This window comes from Lynx canadensis, chromosome B3 (genome assembly GCF_007474595.2).
Source record: "Lynx canadensis isolate LIC74 chromosome B3, mLynCan4.pri.v2, whole genome shotgun sequence".
NCBI lineage: Eukaryota > Metazoa > Chordata > Mammalia > Carnivora > Felidae > Lynx > Lynx canadensis.
The window spans coordinates 97,908,168-97,932,435 of NC_044308.2; the positions used below are offsets into that span (position 1 = coordinate 97,908,168).

A 24,268-nucleotide genomic window follows, 5' to 3' on the forward strand; every position below is an offset into this window, starting at 1 on the left:
TGATTAACTACAGTTACAAATGTGTCTCATATTTATTTCTCTTACAAACACCAATTATCTTCAGTGTCCCCTCCTGACCAAATGTTCAAAACCTATAATCCAAACTGTAAAAAACAATATACAATATTGTTTTTCTAAGGATCTCACTTTAGCTCAAGCTAAAGTTAACTATTTCACATGAAATGTTTAAAATTTTTTTTTAATGTTTATTTATTTTTGAGAGAGACAAAGCGCGAGCTGGGAAGGGGCAGAGGGAGAAGAAGACACAGAATCCAAAGCAGGCTCCAGTCTGTGAGCTAGGGGCACAGAGCCTGCTGAGAGGCTGGAACCCATGACTGTGAGATCACGACCTGAGCCAAAGTTGGAGGCTCAACCGACTGAGCCATCCAGGTGCCCCTAACATGAAATGTTTACCAAATTCTTCAGGTTTCCTCTTCAGCACTTAATGCAACTTCAGGGTTTTTCTTTGCACGATTACATACAGGCATTCCCCCTCAGAACACCTCAGCTTGAGATGAGTATTATCACTTGAAATTTCAGGTAAGATAAGCCATAAATTTCTTAAGGGTCAGCATCTTCTACAACACCCCTACCTCACCCTCATGTCTAGATTTGTGCCTTGTGTATAGTAAGTACTCAGTAAGACTAGAAACTTAATTTTTTAACTTCTAATTCTTTAAAACTCCATTTTAATAGCTGAAAGAACAATTTAGTAAATTTAGTATTTGTTAATTCAGCTACATTTAATTGTTTAGAGCTATCTGTAGCTATGTATTTTGCCCTATCTGTGGCTAAATTTAATGGGAATATAAGTTCTAGATGCTTAAATATGTCTAGAAACAAAAGGTGAATATGAGGGGTGCCTTGGTGGTTCAGTTGGTTGAGTGTCCCACTCTTGATTTCGGCTCCAGCGATGATCCAAAGGACGAGGGATTGAGTGCTACGTTGGGCTCTGTGCTGTGTCAAGTCTGCTTAAGATTCTCTCTCTCTCCCTCCATCCCTCTCCCATTTGTGCATACTGTCTCTCTAAAAAAATTTTTTTTAATGTTTATTTATTTTTTGAGTTAAAGAGAGACAGAACACGAGTAGGGGAGGAGCAGAGGGAGGGAGACACAGAATATGAAACAGGTTCCAGGCTCTGAGCTGTCCACACAGAGCCTGACGCGGGACTTGAACTCATGAACCATGAGATCATAACCTGAGGTGAAGTGGGACGCTTAACTGACTGGGGCACTCAGGCGCCCGCTCTCTCTCTAAAATGAAAAACAACATAGGGGCACCTCAGTAGCTCAGTCAGTTAAGCATCCAACTCTATTTCGGCTCAGGTAAGGATCTCATGGTTTGTGAGATCAAGCCCCACATTGGGCTCAGCGCTGGCAGCCCAGAGCCTGCTTGGTGTTCTCTCTCTCCCTCTCTCCCTGCCCCTCTCCTGCTCTCAATCTCTCTCTCTCTCAAAATAAATAAACCTTAAATTTTTTTTAATAAAAAAAATGAATATGTAACTAATGGCATTCCTTCATCTGAAAAGTGCTGTATTTATTGCTATATTGTTCTGTGGCAGGCATTAACCTGTGAGCTAGAAAAGAACTATGAAAGGCTAAAACTGATGTCTTTGACCAGTTCCAAATAGGACAACTTAGTATTTTATAAAACTCACCATGGGATCTACTGTTAATCTAAAAATAGAAGTTCGCATGAGCATATTGTATGGGGAAAGTAAACTACTCCATCTTAATTTCCAAACATGAAGGAAGAGTATTTTTGTTACTTATCTTCACCTTAGCTGGATTGTGACAAGAGAATATGGTTTTTCTATGCCCAGTTTTTGAATTTTGTTGAGAACCTGATTTAGGGATTAGAGCTTTTTGAGTCTCTGTAAATATTTTCTGAGGGCTTGAATAATACAAGCAGTTTGTAATGGGGTTTGGGGAGTTCTATACATCCATTCAATCAAGAGTTTTAATTGTGTTATTCAAATCTTCTAATATTTTATCTGCTTGATCTACCTTCTATCAACAGACATGTCTTAAAATCACCCACCACAATTGTGGATTTGTTGATTTCTGCTTGCAGTTATGTCCATTTTTGTTCTTTTTTCATATCTCTGTTATATGCAGCAAGTTTATAGCGACCTTCTTTATCTCTAACAATTTTTGCCTTAGACTGTATTTTATCTGAAATGACCCAGTATTTATCTTTCTTCCAATAAGCCATTTGCCTAGCACATAGATGCATTTTTTAATCCAATGTGACAATTTCTGCCTTAACTATTAAGTACACTTACATTTATTGTAATCACCAATAAGTTTGATTTCTGTTATATTATGCTATTTAACCTGATTTTTCTGAGTTTTTCTCATCTCATTTCTTGACTTACTGAATATTCTCTATTTTTCTTTCCTCCTGTACTAAATTGTAAGTTATATAATCTATTTCCATTCTTGTATTTCGTTTACTTATGAGATGGGATTCACCATGCATCCTGTGAATCTTATGTCATTTTGCCAATTCTAGGAATTTCTCAAATACTCCTCTGCAAAGTATTGCCTCTTTTCAATTTCTCTGGAAATCCTATGAGATATAGTCTGGAATCTTCTCTTTTCTTCTCTTTTAATTTCTATGTCATGCACCTTTATCTTGCAATGTTCTCTAAATTCTTCAGATTTATCTTTCAACTTATTAATTTTCTTTTAAGGTAGGTCTTACCAACTTAGTCATTTGAGTTTTAAAATTTAAGAAGTATATTTTTGTATTCTAGAAATTCTAATTAGTTGGTTTGCAAATTTGCTCAGATTTTGGGGTGGAAGGGGTGTCTTAGTCTTTTTCATGTTTTCTGTTCCTTTTTGTTTTTAATTCACTGGGTTATTTTATGGTTTCTGATATTACTATTAACCATTTAAATTCACTAGGTTACTTTATGGTTTCTAATATTACTATTACCCAAAGTTATTAGGGGTCTAATTCTGGTATTTATTCTATGTGCTTATTCTCACTCATGGTGCTTTGTAATATTTGATGGCGTCCTGTTCAGCAGGACTTTATCTGGGGGAATACTATACAGGATGGGTTGAGGTTATGTCCTCCACGGAGGTTTTACATTTGCTTCTATCCAGTGCTTCAGAAGTATTACCATCCTTGGAGCACTTTTTTTTAATGGATATTTTTAAACACATACAAAAGTAAAATGAATAGCATAATGAACTGCTATGTATATATTACCTAGTATCAACAATAATCAACACCCAGCTAATTCTGTTTCATCTACATCTCCACTCACTGTCCACCTCTCTTCACTGGATTATTTTAAAGCAAATCTTAGATAGCATATCATTTTACTTCATTTCTTTTTAAAGGATTCTTAAAGGGGTGCCTGGGTGGCTCAGTTGGTTAAGCATCTGACTTGATTTCAGCTCAGGTCATAATCTCACAGTTCATGAGTCTGGGCCCCTGTGTTGGGCTCCGTGCTGACAGCTCAGAATCTGCTTGGGATTCTTCCTCTGCCCCTCCTCTGCTCACACATACATGTGCACATTCTCTCTCTCTTTCAAAATAAATAAATAAACATTAAAAAATCATAAAAATAAAAGGATTCTTAAAAATAATAATTCAAAACTAGTAATTGCTTTGTATCAGTAATACTTAGTCTGAGGTCAAATTACCCTGATTGTCACTGTCTCTAATTTGTTTAAAGTGAGAGAGAGAGAAATGGTTAGTTTGAAGCAGGACCTGAACAAGCTGGATTTACTTTTTTTTTTTAAAGTAATCTTTACACCCAACGTGAGGCTGGAACTCATGACCTGGGGATTAAGAGTCACATGCTCAGGGTGCCTGGGTAGCTCAGTCAGTTAAGCATCCAACTTTTGGTTTCAGCTCAGGTCATGATCTCACGGTTTGTGGGTTCAAGCCCTGGGTTGGGCTCTGCGCTGACAGGGCAGAGCCTGCTTGGGATTCTCTCTCTCCCTCTCTCTCTGTCCGTCCCCAATGTGCTATCTCTGACTCTCTTAAAATAAATAAACTTAAAAAAAAATAAAACAAAAAAAGTCACATGCTTTACAAACTGAGCCAGCCAGGTGCCCCTGGATCTACTTTTTAAAAAGTTTTTTTTTTTAACGTTTATTTATTTTTGAGACAGAGAAAGACAGAGCACGAATAGGGGAGGGTCAGAGAGAGAGGGAGACACAGAATCTTAAACAGGCTCCAGGCTCTAAGCTGTTAGCACAGAGCCCGATGCGGGGCTCGAACTCACAGACTGTGAGATCATGACCTGAGCCGAAGTCGGACGCTTAACTGACTGAGCCACCCAGGCGCCCCCTGGATCTACTTTTTAAGTTAACTTCTTAGTTTAAGGTTCCTAGATCAAGTGGTGGTACAAAGTCAAACTCTAAGCACTTGTGAGGGCGGGCCCAGGGTTCTAAATCTTTAGAGGAGATTGCACCTATCCAACATTACCTCTACCCCCAAGGCCAGGACAGACAATATTCCTTAACACTTTCTGGTGCTAAGGGGATTTTTTTTTTTTTTTTTCTAGACTTCCTTTTCACTGAGGGTATAGCCCTTCAAGAGTCCCTGGCTTTATACAGGGGTCTCAGTTCCAAGTTTGTACCTTTTATATATAAGCCTCCTTCCCAGCACTTGAGTTGCAGTTAAAACATATGTCCCTAATGTTTTATATCTTGCTCTATGTGGCAGATACATGAACTTATACAATTGCCAAAATCCGTTGAGCATTTAAGATCTGCATATTTTACTGTATGTAAATCATGTATCAATTAAAAATAAAACTGTTATATTTATATCAAAATCAGCAAATCTAACCCCCTTCCACCCAGAATAGCATCAGCACCAATTCCTCTTAGTACATGGGTTTTCAATTTCCTTTTTGTTTTTGCTCCTGGGATGCCCCTTGTTTTGTTGCATTCACGGCTATATGTATTTCAAGGGATTTTTATATTTTCTCCAGACTCTGGTATTTTGTAGTATGAGGGTTGCCCAACTCTAGACTAGATGTTCCCAACCAAGGGAGATTTTGCCCCCTGGGGGACATTTGGCAATGTCTGGAGACATTTTTGGTTGTAACTAGGAGAGTACTGCTGGCATTTAGTGGGTAGAGGCTAGAGGTGCTGCTAAACATTCCACAATGAACTGAACAGTCTCCTACAGCAAAGAATTATTTGGGCCAAAATTTTAGTAGTGCCAAGATTGAGAAACCTTGATCTAGATCACTTTAATTATAGAACTGTTTGGCTTTCACCTTTGCATTTCACAATGACATAGTATAGTCTTTAGCTATCACTCACCATAAAAACATCTTGCTTAAAAATTTACAATTCCCCAAATAAGACACTTTTTAAAATAAAGGGTGGGAAGAAAAAGGAGATCTTGGCATGTATGCCTTCATCTTTTATGCTCTTACTGCTGTTAGATTACCATGTCAAGTTTATCACAGAACAAATTAAAGGACTTCGTAGATAAAATTAAGAACCTTAGAGATCATCATTTAACAATGACGAATTTATACACCTAACACATGTACTTGACAGATTATAACTTTACACTCCAATCCAATGTTCACTGGTCAATTATCGCCCCAAATGCTCTGGCTAAGCAGAAAGAAGTCACGCTGGATGCCCTTTGGTTTTGCTTTTTGGAATTTTTTTGGATGCCCTTTGGTGGCAATTTAAGGACACTCTCTTGAGCTAAACATCCCGCTGAAAGTGTGGCTTCAGTTCTCTTACTATCTAAAACTGCTTAATATGCTTCTGCCTCAATATTAATGATAGAGCATTTATGGTTCCACTGCACTGAGCTGCAAGACAGGTAGGACTTAAGCTTCATAATGCGGGAAAGTCTATCGATCTGATTTTATTATGATGACTTAATACTGCAGGCATATACCAAGGTACAGAGAATAACATAACAAACACCTATTTTCTTACCAAAGAGCTTAAGAAATAAAGCTTATAGATATGACAGAAACCCCCTGTGGAGCTCTCTGATCCCATCCCTTCCTCTCCCGAGAGGTAACCACTCTACTGCATTAGGTGACTCCCGTGCTTATTACTATTTTCACATGGTATATAGAATCCCTAAACTATATATGATATTGTTTAAACTGATATAAATGCTATCAAATATATTTTCTACAACTTCCATTTCGTTACTGATAATTTCCTTCTGTTAAAAATTTTTTGTTTGTTTGTTTTTGAGAGAGAGAAAGAGACAGAGTACAAGCTGCGAGGGACAGAGATAGAGGGGACACAGAATCCGAAGCAGGCTCCAGACTCTGAGCTGTCAGCACAGAGCCCAATGCGGGGCCTCGAACTCACCAGCCATGAGATCATGACCTGAGTCGAAGTCGGACATTTACCGACTGAGCCACTCAGGCGCCCCAAATTTCTTCCTTTTAATAGCTACAGGAATTAAGGGAAAGATGGAATTGCTGAATGTGTTCAGCTTCTCTGTCTCCAAAGAGAAACTCTCTGATTGGGTTAAATTTGTCCCTAAATGTAACCTGTCTACAGTGCTGTGTGTCCTTTTCTACTACATGCTAATGAAACTGGAAAATGAAATTCACACCCTTACACTCAGAGACAGCAATATTCACTAAAACCCAGTTCTACCATATGAAACCCACTGGTTGAAAGAGTTTTCCCCAGGCTTCTATGAAAGGGTGGTAATAGAATATGGGTACTGAATTCACTGCAACTGTTTATATACAGAATTCACGATGTCCACCTATTGTGTTATTCAAGGAATATTAACAGCAGTAACAGATGCCAGATTTGATTAATATATTTTCAGATATAAAACATAACAATTCTACTAAAGCAGACCACTGAAAACACAAAAGGCTTTTCTTTATAGGTGAGTGAAAGAAAGGAAAGCCTAGATATTTTTATCCCTGCCATTTCAAGAGGTGAGTAGAAGGGATGAGAGAGATAAGAGTAAAAACATTAGCTGGGTTTTAATAGTTCTTCTAAGGATTCAAAGAGGCTGGTCTGAGAATGATACATTAGTGTCAGATTTAGACCAGGACACTTAGCTCCCCTAAGGGAGACAGCTGACATGATTATTGCTCTCTTCCCAGGCAAGTTCAGCAGCTGTTCCTCAGAAGACAGACATTCAGTGCCCTAGAGTTTCACGGAGGGATGGATTCACAGAGAGAGAGTACTTCAAAGAACACTGCTGATTAGGCCTAACAGTAGCTTGGCCAGGGAAAAAGGTGAACATCCTAAAATATCACCAAATGGAAAAAGAAAATTGGCTTGGGTGGTATTTAGGACAATGTGCAGCTCAAGTCCAGAGAGCCTTTTATCCTTGAGAAAAAAGTTATCCTTCCTTTTTAAGTTATCCTTCCTTGGCCCCACATCGCTACAGCACTAAGACTCAGACTGTTACCACATTCTTCCCACTTTTGTCCTCCAACTAGAGTCCCTGAGTGGAGTAGGGCCCAAGAAAGAACAAAAGAGGAAGAGAGGAAGCAGGTAAGATGTCATGTATAGGAGTATGTCTAACAGGTTGTAAAATGTAATCAAAATGTAATTTTTTATGTGTTTATTACCTAATCAGTTAATATAGCGATCAATGATCTCATACAGAGTTTAAATCAAATGGCTTTGCAATGACAAGAGTAAGTAGCCAGGAAGATTAAAAAATTTCAGGCAAGATATTTTTATCGTGATACCTAGACATGAAGGCAAAAGTGGCATCACAATACAGCTGCAGTGGAGATTTGAGTTTAATGCTGTAAAGTGGTCTAGAAAATTATAAATGAACCTAGTTCAGGCACCAAGGGGCACGAAGCAGCAAGGCCCAATGCATGCGATGAAAAGGGAATTCAACAACTTGCTGGGAAAGAGAGGACACACAAAGATTCACTGGGTACGCTGACTCTGAAAGTATGCTTACTGAATCACCAAGTCAGAACCACCTGCCAAATTCACATAGGTCATGACCATATTTGCAATCCTTATAGCTTTTCCTTACCTAAGTATATCACTGACAGTAATTTCAGGGATAAACTTTTGAAGGTGCTTCACTGTTGCACTGAGAAAACAGGCTTTATACATTTCATTAACTCCGTAGGAAAAATTCTGGAACACCAGTTTAATCAAGCCACTGAAAGCAAAAAATTTAAAATCTTTATGAGAGAAAGGAATTCTTTATTACTATAAAACATCTTTACAACTATGAGATTTTTAGGGGGGTGGCATCACAGAAATGTAGGCAAAGTCAGAAAAAAACACGTATTAAAAGAAAATCAACTTTTGGCCAATATAAGAAGGAAACTTCATCAAAGGAATACCTTCCAAACTTAAATTCCCAGGGAATGCCGGTTTCAAGCTAGACTCTATGAAGCCTGCCAACAGCAAGGTTTTCTTTTCTTTTCTTTTTTTTTTTAATTAAAATTCAAGTTAGTCAATATATAGTCTGGTATTGGTTTCAGGAACAGAATTTAGCGATGATTCATCACTTACATATTAACACCCAGTGCTCATCCCAACAAGTGCCCTCCTTAATGCCCATCACCCATTTAGACCATCCTCCCACCCAACACACCACCATTAACCCTCAGTTTGTCTCTGTATTTAAGAGTTTCTTATGGTTTGCCTCCCTCTCCCTTTTTATCTTATTTTTCCTTCCTTTCTCCTATGTTCATCTGTTTTGTTTCTTAAATTTCACATCTGAGTGAAATCGTATTTTTCTTTCTCTGACTGACTTATTTTGCTTAGCATAATACACTCTAGCTCCATCCATGTTTTAACAGGTTTACTAATGCAAATATTAGGTGCTTTCGAAGCCACACCTAAAAGGCATTAACAGATCTTTAAATCAGAGCCATTAAGCAAGTGGAATATTTACCCTACTTTTCTTTGGTCAGCCAGAGGTAAAATATTCCAGATCCTCCAGCCAGACTCTACAGAGCCTATGTAAATGTATATGTATTTTTACAAGCACACATGCTGGGAAGCCCCACCCTAAAACCTGTTTCAGAATCAGTGAAGGGTGAGACTCTAGTATAGCTTAATAAGCTTTCTACTGATTTTGATGTAAAACTGTAGAGCGCAACATTATTAAAAGGACCAAACAAAATATCTCACTGAGTAGTTCTTACAACCATAAAGAATCTGCCGTACAGGTCAACACAATTTATTGTCAGTTTTCCACAAAAGGAAACAACACTGGTTATCAGCAATTTCTCCAGTGGTTTTCAAAATGATGGTGACAGATTGGAAATGATCTTATCAAAGTAAGCCATCTACTGATTTTGAAAGAAACTTTTTTTTTTTTTTTTTCAAACTCAACTAGAAGATTAGCCAAACAAGATTTGGGTTGTCAGATATGTGTTTGGCTCCTGGTCTTGTTTTTTTGACCAAGACACCACCCTGGCTCATCAGAATTTTCTTTAAGTAGTTAAAACATTACGTGTATTACATGAAACTCTGAATCCAGATTAATTAAAAAAAAATCAACATACCAATCACAAATAAGAGGATTTACGCAATAAACAGAATTATCAAGAAAGACAAAATTTCCCATCTTAAAAATATAAGCATATAAAATCTTTTTTAAGTAAATAAAGTTACCTCTTGATAATTACATCCATAATATCTCTGGCACTGAAGTCAAAGGGTCTGTAGCCCTCTCGTTTAAAGGCAAGAACTGCATTAGGCCCTAGCCAAATACTGCCATCCATCCTTGGTGTGAAATGAACCCCTAGGAAAGGAAACCGGCTATCTGGGACCTATGGATTCAACATGGTAAAGAGTTATTAGCCCCACTTCAAACTGCATTCTATTAAACATGCAAACATGCAACTGGTAATATAAAACACTTTCTTCCCATGCATTTAATTTGCATTACTTTTGATCTGCTACTCAGATATTTTTCTATGTATACACGCTTCTGCCTAGAAATGCCACACAGGAAACACTGATACTATTGATACCAATATACACTGTCCCACGTGTTCCTCTTTCTAGGTTGAAATAAAAAGAGAGAGACAGAGAGAGAAAGAGAGAGAACCGTCCTAGTTCAGGTTACTCCCCACTTCCCAGCCCCTCACCCACCAACTAGCAATTATGTGTCTGGCAAGTAAAATCTCAGAGCTGTCAGAAAAAGAACACACATTTACAGTACAGGCTTTTGGAAAGTGGAAATGCAATAGGTTAAGGCAGATGAAATGTATGTTTTGGCACCATCAAAAACATTAAATAGCTGAATAGTGGCAATTTCACCTGGTTCAACCCAGTAGTTCCAGAGAGAAGAATGAATTCTTCATTTAAATGGTTCTGTCTATACCATGAAACTATAGTAACCACATCCCCTTTCCTGCACCTATCGATAATGAACTAAGAAAGACAGCTGGGTATCTGGGCATCTTGTAAGGGAAAGTTCCCTTATGAGTGCCCCTTTCATCAGAAAGGAGGAAGAATTAGGTTCCTTCTTTTTTTTTTTTTAATTTTTTTTTTTCAACGTTTATTTATTTTTGGGACAGAGAGAGACAGTGCATGAACGGGGGAGGGGCAGAGAGAGAGGGAGACACAGAATTGGAAACAGGCTCCAGGCTCTGAGCCATCAGCCCAGAGCCCGACGCGGGGCTCGAACTCACGGACTGCGAGATCGTGACCTGGCTGAAGTCGGACGCTTAACCGACTGCGCCACCCAGGCGCCCAGGTTCCTTCTTGATAGCCCTTCCTGAGGTGCACTCATGCTTTCTAGAGACATGCACTTGTGGGCAGTTAATTATAATTTCATAACTCTGATTTTAGGATAAAGATTTAAAGATTTAATGACAAAAGAAACAGGTGAAAGACTTGCCCAAAAGGCCCTTCAAAATAGCTCTTACTTCTAACCCAAGTAAAAGTTTTTGTTTCATTTCCTTTTTGCCCATAGTCATCTTGAGAAAGGTAAGAAGGCAGAAACATCATTACCTACCGGATAAATATTTCCTTTTACAAGATAGCATTTTTCTGGCTTCAAAATCAGGTAATCTCCTCGGAATGGCACAATTTGAGGATCAGGATTACAGCCACTCAGCTCTGAAATACGGTCAGAGTAAAGTCCTGCACATGTCACCACATACTGACACTGAACTTCCTCTCCCTAGTGCAAAAGAAAATATGAGTAGAAAGCAATGAGGAGAAAAATAGGTCAAGGGGGGTAAAAGATGACAGAAAAGATAATAAGGGTACAGAAATGAACTTTTCTCTATTTCTTTTAAAAGAGGAAATCAAATACAAGTATCAGCAAAATAAGTTCTGCAGCATTTAGGTAGCAGCTAGAAACTTACGGTAGTGGCACGTAGGAGGATGTCACCTTAAATTTTATACTTTAGAGATACAATCAATGACCCTGCAAAGATACTTAAATTAGACAAACACACACTCCTATTTTACTAAGACCTAGCATCAAACTTAACTATTTGCTATATTAAGAAACAAACTTCATTTAGCTGGATGGTTCCCCCCAATTTGGCCTCTTCTGTATTTCAGACAGCTTCTCCCATCTTATCTAGGAGTTAACCCTGTTGCTCTCAGGTTGCTCACACTCAATAATCTAGCTCAATTCCAACTGTATCCTACCCATCAACCGATTTCTCCTTCCTGATCAATATCTGCTTTGCAAATTGAGGCTACGTTTGAAATGTTATCCTTTCAGTCCACATTTACTGAGAACACACACTATCGTCAAGGTTTGCTTTAGTGACTAGGAGACCACTAATCTTAGGCTGTTTGCATTTTCCCATACATTTTATTTTGCGATCATCTGCATATTTTTCTGCCTTATCCTGCCAGGGTTAGTCAATTTGCCACCCTATTTCCTAAATGGTTTCCTTTAACCCCAATTCCCCACTATACTTTAATTCCCATCTCTTTAATTTTTACAGAGTAAACAACTAGCACCTCCTTGCTCCAAGTAATTTGCTGTCCCTAGACTTCTTTCCCAGACAACCTGTTTCTGAAGCCTCAGAGTTCTTACCTGTCTCAACAACATTTCTTTCCAGCCCCTATTGATTCAGCCTTATTCTATCTTTACATCCTCTTTTTGCCTAGCTGCAAAGGTAAGCCTCTTTTTTTTTTAAGTTTAGTTATTTATTTTGAGAGAGAGAAAGCGGGGGAGGGGCAGAAAGGGAAAGAGAATTCCAAGCAGGCTCCGCGCTGACAACACAGAGCCCTATGCAGAGCTCGAACCCACAACTGTGAGATCATGACCCGAGCAGAAATCAAGAGTTGGGAGGCTTAATTGACTGAGTCATCCACCCACCCCTAGCTTCTTTTCGAGTTATACAACTCACACTTCAGACAAAAGTCAGATGAAACTTTTTTGTAATGAAGTCAAATTAGCTAGACTAAACCATAATAGTTTAAAAACCCTTGAAGTCAAAAGAGCTATGTCAACAAAAACAAAAAATGCCTTCTTTTAAATAGGTTCATATCTTTCCTGTTCATCTAGAGTTATACCAGAAGTACAAGAAAGATTTTTATGTGATATAAATTTACTAGTTCCTACTTGAAAGGTCAGCAATTCTTTTGTTCTTGCAACATAAATTGTAAATACAACTCTGGATAAATGTAAAGATAAGAGAATTTGTAGAATGGTACCAGTATGCAACAACCTAGAAGTTCTCTTTAAAAAACTCAAGGAACAATTCCAAAGGAAGAAATGACTAAAACCTATCATAGGTCCCTGAAATCATTTTATGCTACACATGAAATAATAACTACATTCAGTAATACATTAATTTCACATCCAAAATGGAGATTTAGATAAACAGTGAATGATGTATTTGTTCAAACAAAAATCTCTTTTAAAAAAACAAACTATGCATCTCTATTGCTATTTCAGAAGTAAAACAAAGTTTTTCCTAGTATGTATAAATCTTTAGTTTGCAAAACCTCTCCCCCCAAATTTATTAATTTAATCTCTTTAACCTCTCATAAAAGCACAGAAGTTCAATTTGATAAGCTGACTCAAAATTTTTACATTATATCTAACTATACTAAAAGTAAATGCCCAAATAAAAGGCAACAGTTATAGCATCTGGGGTTGAAATACATACTCACTGGCATCCCAGAGGCCCCTGCATATCCTCCATCACATGATGCCATACTCTAGTAAAGATGGCCCTTCGATGAGGGCAAGGGTAGAAACAGACTTTTAATCCTTCTTTGAATGGAAATCTTAGATGCACTGTCACCTGGGCCACATGACCCAGTGGATCTGATGGTAATCAGGGTGTCTATGGCAAATAGTGATGTCTTATGGAGACTTTGCTAGGTCCCTATAGCCAAATCACAGCATAGAACTTTAGGATTTGGGAGGAGTTATACCATCCTCTGCAGATAACTGTCTTCCTTTTGAGAAAGTACTTCTGGCTTTGACTCAACACTTGACCACAGGTCACTAAGTTACCATGTGAACTACTCATTATTAACTGTATGTTGTCTGACTCACCAAGCCACAAAATGGGGTGTGTACAGCAGTACCCTGTCATCAAGGGGTAGCAGAATATACAAGGTTAGGGTTGTGCAGGTCCTGCAGGCACACATAGATTGTGGAGGCAGGTGGCTCAAATTCCCATGGCCCCTAGTCCTGCTAAATTACTTCCTCCTTCTCAAGCTGCTCCTGTGGCCCTATGAGAAGTTCTCCATGATCAGTTGTCCAAAGAAGAAAAACTACAGGCTTGATTTACAAATAGTTCTGCACACAACATTCTGGCACTGGAAAGTAAACAGCTACAAACCAGAGTCCCACTCAGGAGTGACCCTAAAAGACTGCAGTGAAAGGAAATCTTCCTGGTAGGCAGAACTCTGAACACCATACCTGTTATATATCTTACCTAGAAGGAGACATGACTAAAGGTATGGATCTATATTGCTTTATGTGCAATGACTAATGTTATGGCTGGTTAGTTAGGAAAAGGAGCTCTGGAAAAAAAAAAAAAAAGTACATGAATGGACCTTTCCAAACAGGCTCAGAGAGTAAAAGATATATGAGCTCCATAGGAATGCTCACTGAAGAGGCCATGGCAGATGAAGATTTTGATAATCAGTAGACAAGATGACCTGCTCTGTGGATGTTAGCCTCTTTCTCCAGGCATCCCTGTCCTTACCCAATAGCCTCATGAACTAAATGGTTATAGCAAAAAGGATGGAGGTGGTGATAGGTTCAGCAACATGGACTTACTCCCTAAGGCTGGTCTGTCCATAGCCATGGCTGAATGCTCAATCTGCCAATAGTAGAGATCAACAGAGCCAAAGATATGGTCCCTGAACCACTTCAATTTAAAAAAAGGGGGGGGGGGCAATACTTAGTCCTCACTGAAATAGATACTTGTTCTGAATATAAATCTGTCTTCCCTGCCCACAATGCTTCTGAAGAAACCACTATCTGTGAACCTACAGGATGCCTTATTCACCATTAGGATATTTTGCCCAGAAGCATTACTTCTGATCAGTGAGCTTATTTTACAACAAATGAAGTGTAACAATAAGCTCATGCTTGTGGAGATCACTGATTTGACCACGTTCCCCATCATCCTGAAGCTGCTAGGTGACAGAAAGAAAACAGTTTTGAAGATGCAAAACAAAACTAGCTGACTGGCAACACCTTGCAGGTCTGGGGCAATGTCTTCCAGGATGTTCTATATGATTAATATATGGTGTTGTTTCTCCAGAGCCAGAAATCAAGAGGTAGAAATGGGAGTAGCTCCTTACTGTTAGAATAATCCACTAATGAAATTTTTGCTTTCTATCTTCACAACTTTGGGCTCTGATGTCTAGAAGTCTTAGTTCCCAAGGGAGAAATGCTGCCATTAGAGAATAAAAAATTGATTCCATTAACCTATAAGTTGACACCGCCATACCTGGCCACTTTGAGTTCCTTGTATCAGTGAACAGGCAGAGGGGATTACTGTACTTAATGGGAAACTGAAAATAACTCTCAAGGAGAATGAGAGTTGCTACCACACAGAGAGCTTGTGGGTGATAAAGAGAAATACGTCCCAAATATAGATCTCCTAGGGCATGTCTTAGTACTCCTATGATTGATATAAAAGTTAATGGAAACTACCACAACCCAAAACAGGCAGGGCTGCTAATTGCACGGACACTCTGGGAATGAAAGTTTGAGTTATCCCACCACACTGGAACATGACCAGCTGAGATGCTTGCCAAGAGCAAAGGAACTATGGAATACGTAGTGAAAGAAGGAAATTATAAATATCAGCTATAACCACATGACCATAGTGGTTATGAACTGTAGTAGTTATGAATATTTCTTCCTGACTTTGAAATAAATATATTTATCTATATATTACTAATATCTATATCAGTAATCTACATACTATCTATATACTATATTAGTAATCTATATTACTATCTATATATTATTAATTCTTTCTTTATCCTCACTGTTATGGACTGAATTGTGTCTGCCCCCACAAGGGCATACACTGAAGCTTCTGCTCCCAATGTGGCCATTCGGAGACAAGAGCCTTTGGGGAGGTAATGAAGATTAACTGAGCTCACCTAATCTGTCCAACAGGACTGGTGTGCTTCTAAGAGTAAGAAATATCAGAGACTGCTCTCTCTCTGTACATGTGCATGCACAGAGAAGAGGCCATGTGAGGACACGGCAAGAAGGCAACCATCTACAAGACAAGAAGAGAGAGCTCATCAGAAACCAATCCTGATGGCACCTTGATCTTAGATTGCTTAGACTCCAACTATGAGAAAATAAATTTCTGTTTAAGCCACCTCATCTGTGGTATTCTGTTATGGTACCCAAAGAGATTAATACCATCTCTACCATTTCTCCATTATCTAACACAGCGTTTCTCAACTTCAGTACCACAGACATTTGGGGCCAGATACCTCCTTGTTACAGGGGCCTATTCCTCACATTGCAGGATGTTTAGCAGCATTCCTGGCCACTACCTGCTAAATGCCAGTAGTGCTGACCCCCTCCATCAGTTGTACCAACAAAAATGTTTCCAGACACTGCTGAATATCATCCCCTTGGGAGCAAAATCACCTCCAATTGAGAACTATTGATCTAATAAGTTTAAATAGTGGTTAACCTTGTATCTCAATATTTAAGTTAAAGGATCTCAAAGAGGGAATGTGACTCAGCTAAAAAGAAATGAACATCACCCAAAGATGGATTGAGTGGACTTCCTATCTTTTTCGAAGAGTTACCATGTCTTCAGTTGTATAAAAGATAATTTCATCTTGTAGGTGGAACAGTAATTTTACTACTGTCTGTACTTGGAAGTTACATGTGGTTAAAAGGGGTGTGAATGAATGCCAAGTTGAAAAGGAATGGACTGCAGGCATTTATCTTTGTCGATTTGGTTAAGGTGGGAACTGTAACTGACAGAATTCCCTTCCCTGTAATGGTTCCAACTTAAAATTGATCAAAATAGGAATTGCATATGATTTGGCAGGCAGAAGTAAAGCAGCAGCCACTACTCTCTGAAGGTCATTCTAGTCCAATGTGGTGACAAAACTCACTGCTCAGGGAATGACAGTTCCATATCTAGCTCTGCTCCCCAACTACTGATCCTACTGACTAACTGTTGCCCTAGCCCACTGCCTGGGTAAGAGGCAAGAGCTCCCCCAGAATGCCTCATGAGCTTCCCACTTGCAGTCCCACTTTAGCAGTTGGACACACTTGGCTTCTCAGACCGGCTGGAAATGCCTCTGATCTACCAACTCCCCTTCTGAGCCTTTGCTTCCCCAGAAGCCCTCACAATTGTGTAATGCCTAATTCCTATAATGAATCCTACAACCTCATTAATGATTCAACTTGCCTGACTGAACTCTGATCATTCAGAGAACACACAGCAAATGTAATGCTTCTCTGCCATCCAATAGCTCTGGTTTTAGACTACGTGGAGGTGAAGGAAACCAGTTCATTTCCCTCTGAGCAATCTACCTGCCACCAAAGTCCTCTAATTGGTAGAAAGCTAATAAGTAAATGCAGATAAGTAGGCGGAGCAATAAAGTATTTATCAGTGTTGCCTTAAACACTCCAAGTGCTTATAATCCTATTCTTGGCTGGCACAATCACTTTGTGAATACATTTCCAAGTTGAAACCCTTCTTAGAAAGCAAGCTTTTGAATTGCCCTCAAAGAATTTCTCTCAGAACAACTTCTACATTATACAAAATTCATTCACACACATAGAAAACAGCACTGTGATTAAACTTTTTGAGGGAGGAGGGGGGTTAAATTAGATAAAGTAGTTTTGCTTAAGAATCTTTACCTTTGTATTCCTTATAACAATTGGATATTTCATCCCTGAAAAAAAAAGAATTAGTGAAAGATTTTTAGTAAAATAAGGCCTACATTATTAGAAATATTATACTAGTATCAAATTTAAACAATTTTCTTCTGCTTCCCACTTTCATTCTAAAGCTTTTTATGAAGCAACAAGATTAAACTAGTTCATATTTGATAATATATAAAACTCTTGACATATTTTTAAACTTGTTTTAATTCACTGAATCTATGATAATAGACCACTCCCCACTTCAGATCCAACACAAGCAGTTCTGGCTCTTCTCTGACTACAATCCTAGAAACGATTTTGTAAAAGATCATTAATCAGTATGTATTTTCACAAAGGACTAATGAATGCTTTTTTGTCTAAGTGTAGGTAACCTGAGTCTTCGTAGATTCTGGGTTGTGTAGAGAAGCAACACAAAAAGTTCCAATCATAAACTATTTATAAAATTATTTCCCAATCAGACACATGGGGTCTCAAAGTCTTAAAAAGCATATGTACACCAAGTAAAGAAACAATCTATTTGTATCATAAATTTGATTTTATGCTACCTACCTATACCAATATTAATTATTTAACAGTTTTGTTTATCATATTACAATTCAGAAGGACACTGGGAAAATGATTCAGATGGCTCAGATCTCCTTAAAAACCTGTCAAGGAAGAACTGAGCACTACACTTTTTCTCCTTCAAATTTCCCAATAGCAAAAATGTCAAAAAATTCAAGGTTACAAATCTATTTATTGGGTTTTAAAAAAAATTGTCAGCAGGGCGCTTGGGTAGCTCAATCAGTTGAATGTTCAACTCTTGATCTCAGCTCAGATCTTGATCTCAGGATTGTGTGTTTGTGCCCCACCTTGGGCTCCATGCTGGGCATGAAGCCTACTTAAAAAAAAAAAAAAAAAAGAAAAAAAGGAATAAAATGTCCCCACAACAAAGCAAAACAAAACAAGCTCTAAGTAGTCTACAATGGGGGGGGGGGGCGCAGTGCAAGGGGACTTCAAAAGGGCTCAGTTGTGCCCTGTCTCCAGATAGTCTGATCCACTAAGACCGAGTATGCTAAAAATTTTTAACTTTTATTATTATTATTTTTTTATTTTAGAAAGAAAAGGAGAGAGCATGAGGGAAAGGGGTAGAGGGGCAGAGAGAGAGATTCCTAGGCAGGCTCCACGCTCGGCACTGAACCCAACACAGGGCTTGATCCCATGACCCTGGGATCATGACCAGAGCCAAAATCAAAAGTCAGACACTCAACCAACTGAGCCATTCAGGCACCCCTCTATTCTTATTCTTAAGAATTAGAAAAGGCCAATTTCACATTCAACATTTATTCCAAAATGTCAAATAAGTATGATTGTAGATCATTCATCTGTAGAGTTTGAGCATGTTTTGAGTGTAAAAACAAAAACAAAAAACCCCACAAAACAACAAGAAAAAACTCAGGCTATTAATTTCTCATATTACCTGGAGAGAAAGTTTGAGCTGAAATCAAAAGCCAGATACTCAACCAACTGAGCCACCCAGGTGTCCCTGCATTTTTTTTTTTTAAGGATTTCATTTTTAAGTAATATCTATACCTAACATGGGACTCAAACCCACAACCCTGAGATCAAGAGTTGCATGCTCTTCCAACTGAGTCAGCCAAGTGCCCCCAAATCTGCATTTTTAATAAGCATCCCCAAGGAATTCTGACTGTAACCTACAAAATAAGCAAGTGTCTGGGGGCTGGTTTTCTATTAACAGCCTTGGCAGTTCAGGTTTTAGCACCAATCAGAAGTGTCCAATCAGTGACAAATTCTATCAGCACAAGACTCACCAGAAGCCCCAGTTCTCCCACGTCCAATCTCACACTCATCCCTTCTGCACATGCATCCAGCTTTGCTCCCTACTTTAGCCTAATTCCTGGAGGCCCTCCCACCAGCACCACGCCAGCCAAAACTAGTTCCAAGTTGGTTCAGAAGTCAATACTGGTATTCAGAAGAAAAGCTTACCATCTTTACTTCTTGAAGGACTTTCTTTAGCCAATTCAATATCTTTTACTTCAAAATTGGTCAAGACAAAGCCACCTGCTTCTTGGAAATCCTTGGCAAATGACAAAGCCACCTGCCGATAGTCCACAATGCCAGTGTATGGACAATCAATAGCCATTAGACCCTGAGATAGGTTTATGAAAAAGTCAAGATAATACAATTAAAAATCATTGAGGATAGTTGTTCAATAAATTTTATTTGCGGCTGAACTTTTTTACTGTTAACTTTGATGGATCACATGTATTATCATTTCTTGCCAAAAATTCAGTGCCTAAATTTGATGTTGAATAAAGTGTCTAGTAAATAAAGAAATAATACTAGCTAAGTAAGAAAATCTCTATACTTAGGAAATAATTCTCCTCTAGGGAAGTTAATTTTGCTGGGCTCTTCTGGCTGCTACAATGAGTTTTTCAGTTTTATTCATCCCTCACCATATCTGATAGTGAGTCAAATTCGGAGTCAAATTCTGTATCACCATGTGATTGTTTTAAACAAACTCCACTGAGATTTTCCCATGCACATTCAGTGAAGACTCAGAGATGTTCTAGCTTTTTACAACATTTGCAGAGCATTGATCTAATTTGCTGCAGACTCTTATCTTCAGACTACAAATGCTGAATGGAGATTTTATGTAGTTAATGCAAACTTTCACTTCAGGTAATATAAGAAATTAATAGCCTGAGTTTTTTGTTGTTGCTTTGTGGGGTTTGTTTTTGTTTTGCCACTCAAAACATGCTTAAACCCTACAGATGAATGGTCTACAATCATACTTGTTTAGCTTTTTCAACAAATGCTGAATGTGTATTGGCCTTTTCTAATTCTTAAGAATAAGAATAGAGGGCGCCTGAATGGCTCGGTTGGTTGAGTGTCTGACTTTTGATTTTGGCTCTGGTCATGATCCTGGGTTCATGGGATCGAGCCCTGCACTGGGCTCCATGCTGAGCGTGGAGCCTGCTTAGGATTCTTGCTCCCTCCCTCTGCCCCTCTCCCTGACTTGCACACCCTCTCTCTCTCTAAAATAAACTTAAAAAGAAAAAGAATAAGAACAGAATTTCACACACCAAGTATTGACTAGATTTTGGTGGATCCTTGGGAATAGCATCATTTTCTGTTGCCTTACTGTGTATGTGAGCGTATCAGTTCTGCTAATCAACTTTCCTAAGAGGGTGGTAGCCTGGTTCCTGGTACAACTAATGCCGAGAAGCTGAGTGTGACTGGTAAATGCTACCATTCTCTTGTCTGGCCAGCAGGGAACTGGTGTTGTTGCAGTTTTACAATAATATCTGATAGTATTACTTTAAATATCTTATTCTTATAGTCAGTCCCACCGCAACTCCAATACATTTACTTGCTTAGCCTTTAAAAGCTTTTAACTTTGTGGGGCGCCTGGGTGGCGCAGTCGGTTAAGCGTCCGACTTCAGCCAGGTCACGATCTCGCGGTCCGGGAGTTCGAGCCCCGCGTCGGGCTCTGGGCTGATGGCTCAGAGCCTGGAGCCTGTTTCCGATTCTGTGTCTCCCTCTCTCTCTGCCCCTCCCCCGTTCATGCTCTGTCTCTCTCTGTCCCAAAAATAAATAAATAACGTTGAAAAAAAAAAAATTTAGAAAAAAAAATAAAAGCTTTTAACTTTGCTACCCATCCCTGACCATTAATTCCAAATGTCCAGATCACACCAGGGGTAAAAGGCACATAAAACACACAACAGTCTCTTGTCATAAATTGAAAGCAACATTTGGCAAACTTTATTCTTGCTTCCAGAATATGAGATCATTTGCCAAACACAAAAATCATTCCTTTTGTCTCAATGTAGTAGATACAAGTTTAAGATTTTTATATTAGACCTTATATTGCCTGACCACTTCCAAATTCACAAGTCAATAGTTATAATCCAACTTCAAACTATAAACAATATTTAGGGTACAATACCCTTGGAAAAATTACCTTAGGATAATACCAAGAGTTTAGTCACAAAAACTCAATTTGCATAAACGACATGACAAATAAGATAACAGAGGGACAAAAACATGCTGTAAAAGTGCTTCATATCAATAGTTTTTTAGAAACCCAAATATCTTCCATATTCATCTTATTTTCCTATTACCCAATACAATGCCTGACACACAGAAGGCACTCAAACATTTACTGAATGAACTTCTGAGGACTGTCTTTAAACATACTAGATATTCCCCCTTCTCTACCTTCCCTTAAAGGTCTCCCTTCTTTTCTTTCTCTTTCTAGTCTCGGTTTTGCTCCTCCTCATGAGATGTCGGTGTGCCCCACTCTACGTAAATGTTGGGGGAAGGTAAGGTGGAGTGAGTCACTGCTGCTAAGCAATCCAATACCCTGGCGCAGGATGGGACTGGTGGACAGGCTGGCTGTCAGCTAGGGGGCTGGGCATGCACCATACAGGTTAGCAGGTCAGAGCTTGAAATCTGAGGCCACTGCAGGTCAGGTGGCTGGAAAAGAACCAGGCAAGCAGGACACAGAAATTTGGGAGTTGGAAGTCAGTCAGGAGGAGAGAGGAACAGATGAATGTGTGGTTGACCAACAGTGTTTAAGAAAGGGCAGCAAGATCAGGAAAGCTAAGGTCAGAGTGAGCAATCAGGATTTGCCCAGACAGAGAATTGGCAAGACCTATCCTCTAAAGTCAAAGTTTACAAAGGCATTTAAAAATTTTCTAAGGTGGAGGCGCCTGGGTGGCTCAGTCAGTTAAGTATCCCACTTCGGCTCAGGTCATGATTTCTTGGTTTTTGAGTTTGGACCCCATATCAGGCTCTGTGCTGACAGCTCAGAGCCTCGAACCTGCTTAGGATTCTGTGACTTCCTCTCTCTCTGCCCTTCCCATCCCCTCTCTGTCTCTCAAAAATAAATAAGCATTAAAAAATTTTTTTGAGATGCTCCCCTTGGGGGTATTTGGTATTTAATCTTTTTTTTTTTTTTGGGAGAGCATGGGCCAGGGGCAGAGAGAATCCCATGCAGGCTCCACACTGCCAGTGCAGAGCTCAATGTGGGGCTCAAACCCACAAATCGAGAGATCACAACCTGAGCCAAAGTCAGACACTTAACCAATTAAGCCACCCAGGTGCCCCTATTTAATCTCCTTCTTAAAGAGACCTGGTCCAAAAAGAGACCTATTAGAGCTGCCCTGATAAATTTTTTCTTTGTGGAGAGGCTGGAAGAAACAGATATGACCCCATACCATAGAAATCTTGCCCACCAGTCCTGGTAGTAGCATAGGGTTGAAGGACAAGGGAGAAATTCACTCAAGAGACCTTTCTGAAATAACCAGACTGTATTTTCCACTATACATTGCCACCATGAAATATATCTAGGCACAGATAATTACAATGTGCCATTATATAAAGTGTCAGATAATGCTAATGTGGCATTATATAAAGTAGATCAGTTCTGCAGAGGCCGCAGAGAAAAGCAAGATGTGCCTCCTTTATAAGTTACACTCCTTACTTATCTTTCAAGTGAAGGTTCACCTAAAGAATGCTTTCTTAAACTCCTGGATGAAGCTAAAAGCTTTTCTGTACATCGATATAAACCGAGTATCAGTTCTATCAAAATACTTATCACTGTATTAAAATTACATCTTCTGCTACACTGTAACTTTCTTTAGGTTGACCACCATTTCTTCCTCATCTTCTTATCTGTAGTACCTACCATAGTATTTGGCATTTAGTAAAGAAGAAAATGTTGGTGGAACTGAATAGAAGAAATACCAATTCTGAATCAGATCTGGGGGCAGGGGACTCTTTAGAAGCTGTGTGACCTTGGCAAAGTAATTGAATCACTTTATTCATTTTTAAGACAAAAAATACATGTAGATATGTAATTTGATGATCTATGTACACATAGCTCATCTACCTCATTCTGAGACCCGTAAATATCACATGATTGGGGCATAGCACAATATCCAGACTCATCTTTAACCTTATGATGTGTGAAAAGCTGGTTTCTTTCTTTCTTTTTTTTTTTTTTTTAGACAGAACTGTTTATTTAAATTTTTTTTAACATTTATTTATTTTTTTTTTTCAACGTTTATTTATTTTTGGGACAGAGAGAGACAGAGCATGAACGGAGGAGGGGCAGAGAGAGAGGGAGACACAGCATCGGAAACAGGCTCCAGGCTCTGAGCCATCAGCCCAGAGCCTGACGCAGGGCTCGAACTCACGGACCGCGAGATCGTGACCTGGCTGAAGTCGGACGTTTAACCGACTGCGCCACCCAGGCGCCCCAACATTTATTTATTTTTGAGAGACAGAGCATGAACAGGGGAGAAGCAGAGAGAGAGAGGGAGACACAGAATCTGAAGCAGCCTCCAGGCTCTGAGCTGTCAGCACAGAGCCCAATGCGAGGCTCAAACTCAAGAACCATGAGATCATGACCTGAATGGAATTCCAACACTTAACTGACTGAGCCATCCAGGAGCCCTAAGAGAACCATGTATTTAAACCCAACTTCAACTATACAACTAAAGATAACTTTAGGGGAAAAAAATCTATTTCTACCTTGTCTTTTTTGCAGAAAAGATTTGAAGCAGCTTGTAAAAACAAACAAGGAACACAAAACAATATATACTAGAGGTGCCTGGGTGGTTCAGTTAGTTGAGCATCCACCCAGCTCTTGATTTCAACTCAGGTCATGATCCCACTGCATCGGGCACCTCAATGGAGCTTGCTTAAGATTCTCTCTCTCCCCCCTGCCCTTCTCCCCCACTCATGCATGCTCTCTCTAAAATAAAAACAAAAAAAACAGGGGCGACTGGGTGGCTCAGTCAGTTAAGTGTCTGACTTTGACTCAGGTCATGATCTCAGGATTTGTGAGTTCAAGCCCCACATCAGGCTCTCTGCTGTCAGCACAGAGCCTGCTTCAGATCCTCTGTGCCCTTCTCTCTCTGCCCCTCCCCCACTTGTTCACTCTCTCTTTCTCAAAAATGGG

The 24,268-nt window shown here is 39.2% G+C and overlaps 1 protein-coding gene across 2 annotated transcripts in view; it reads right to left on the bottom strand.

Moving 5' to 3' along the window:
• Nucleotides 1-24,268, bottom strand: part of L2HGDH (L-2-hydroxyglutarate dehydrogenase) — a 42,066-nt gene that overhangs the window by 3,479 nt on the left and 14,319 nt on the right. Inside the window, exons 5-9 of one of the 2 annotated variants that reach the window (XM_030319055.1) lie at nt 19,285-19,447; nt 17,272-17,306; nt 10,939-11,106; nt 9,588-9,745; nt 7,987-8,118 (exon numbers count right to left, since the gene is read on the bottom strand). In XM_030319055.1, the coding sequence (XP_030174915.1) occupies nt 7,987-8,118; nt 9,588-9,745; nt 10,939-11,106; nt 17,272-17,306; nt 19,285-19,447 (656 nt within the window). The remainder of the gene's footprint in view (nt 1-7,986; nt 8,119-9,587; nt 9,746-10,938; nt 11,107-17,271; nt 17,307-19,284; nt 19,448-24,268) is intronic. The other variant, XM_030319057.1, reaches the window with a different exon arrangement.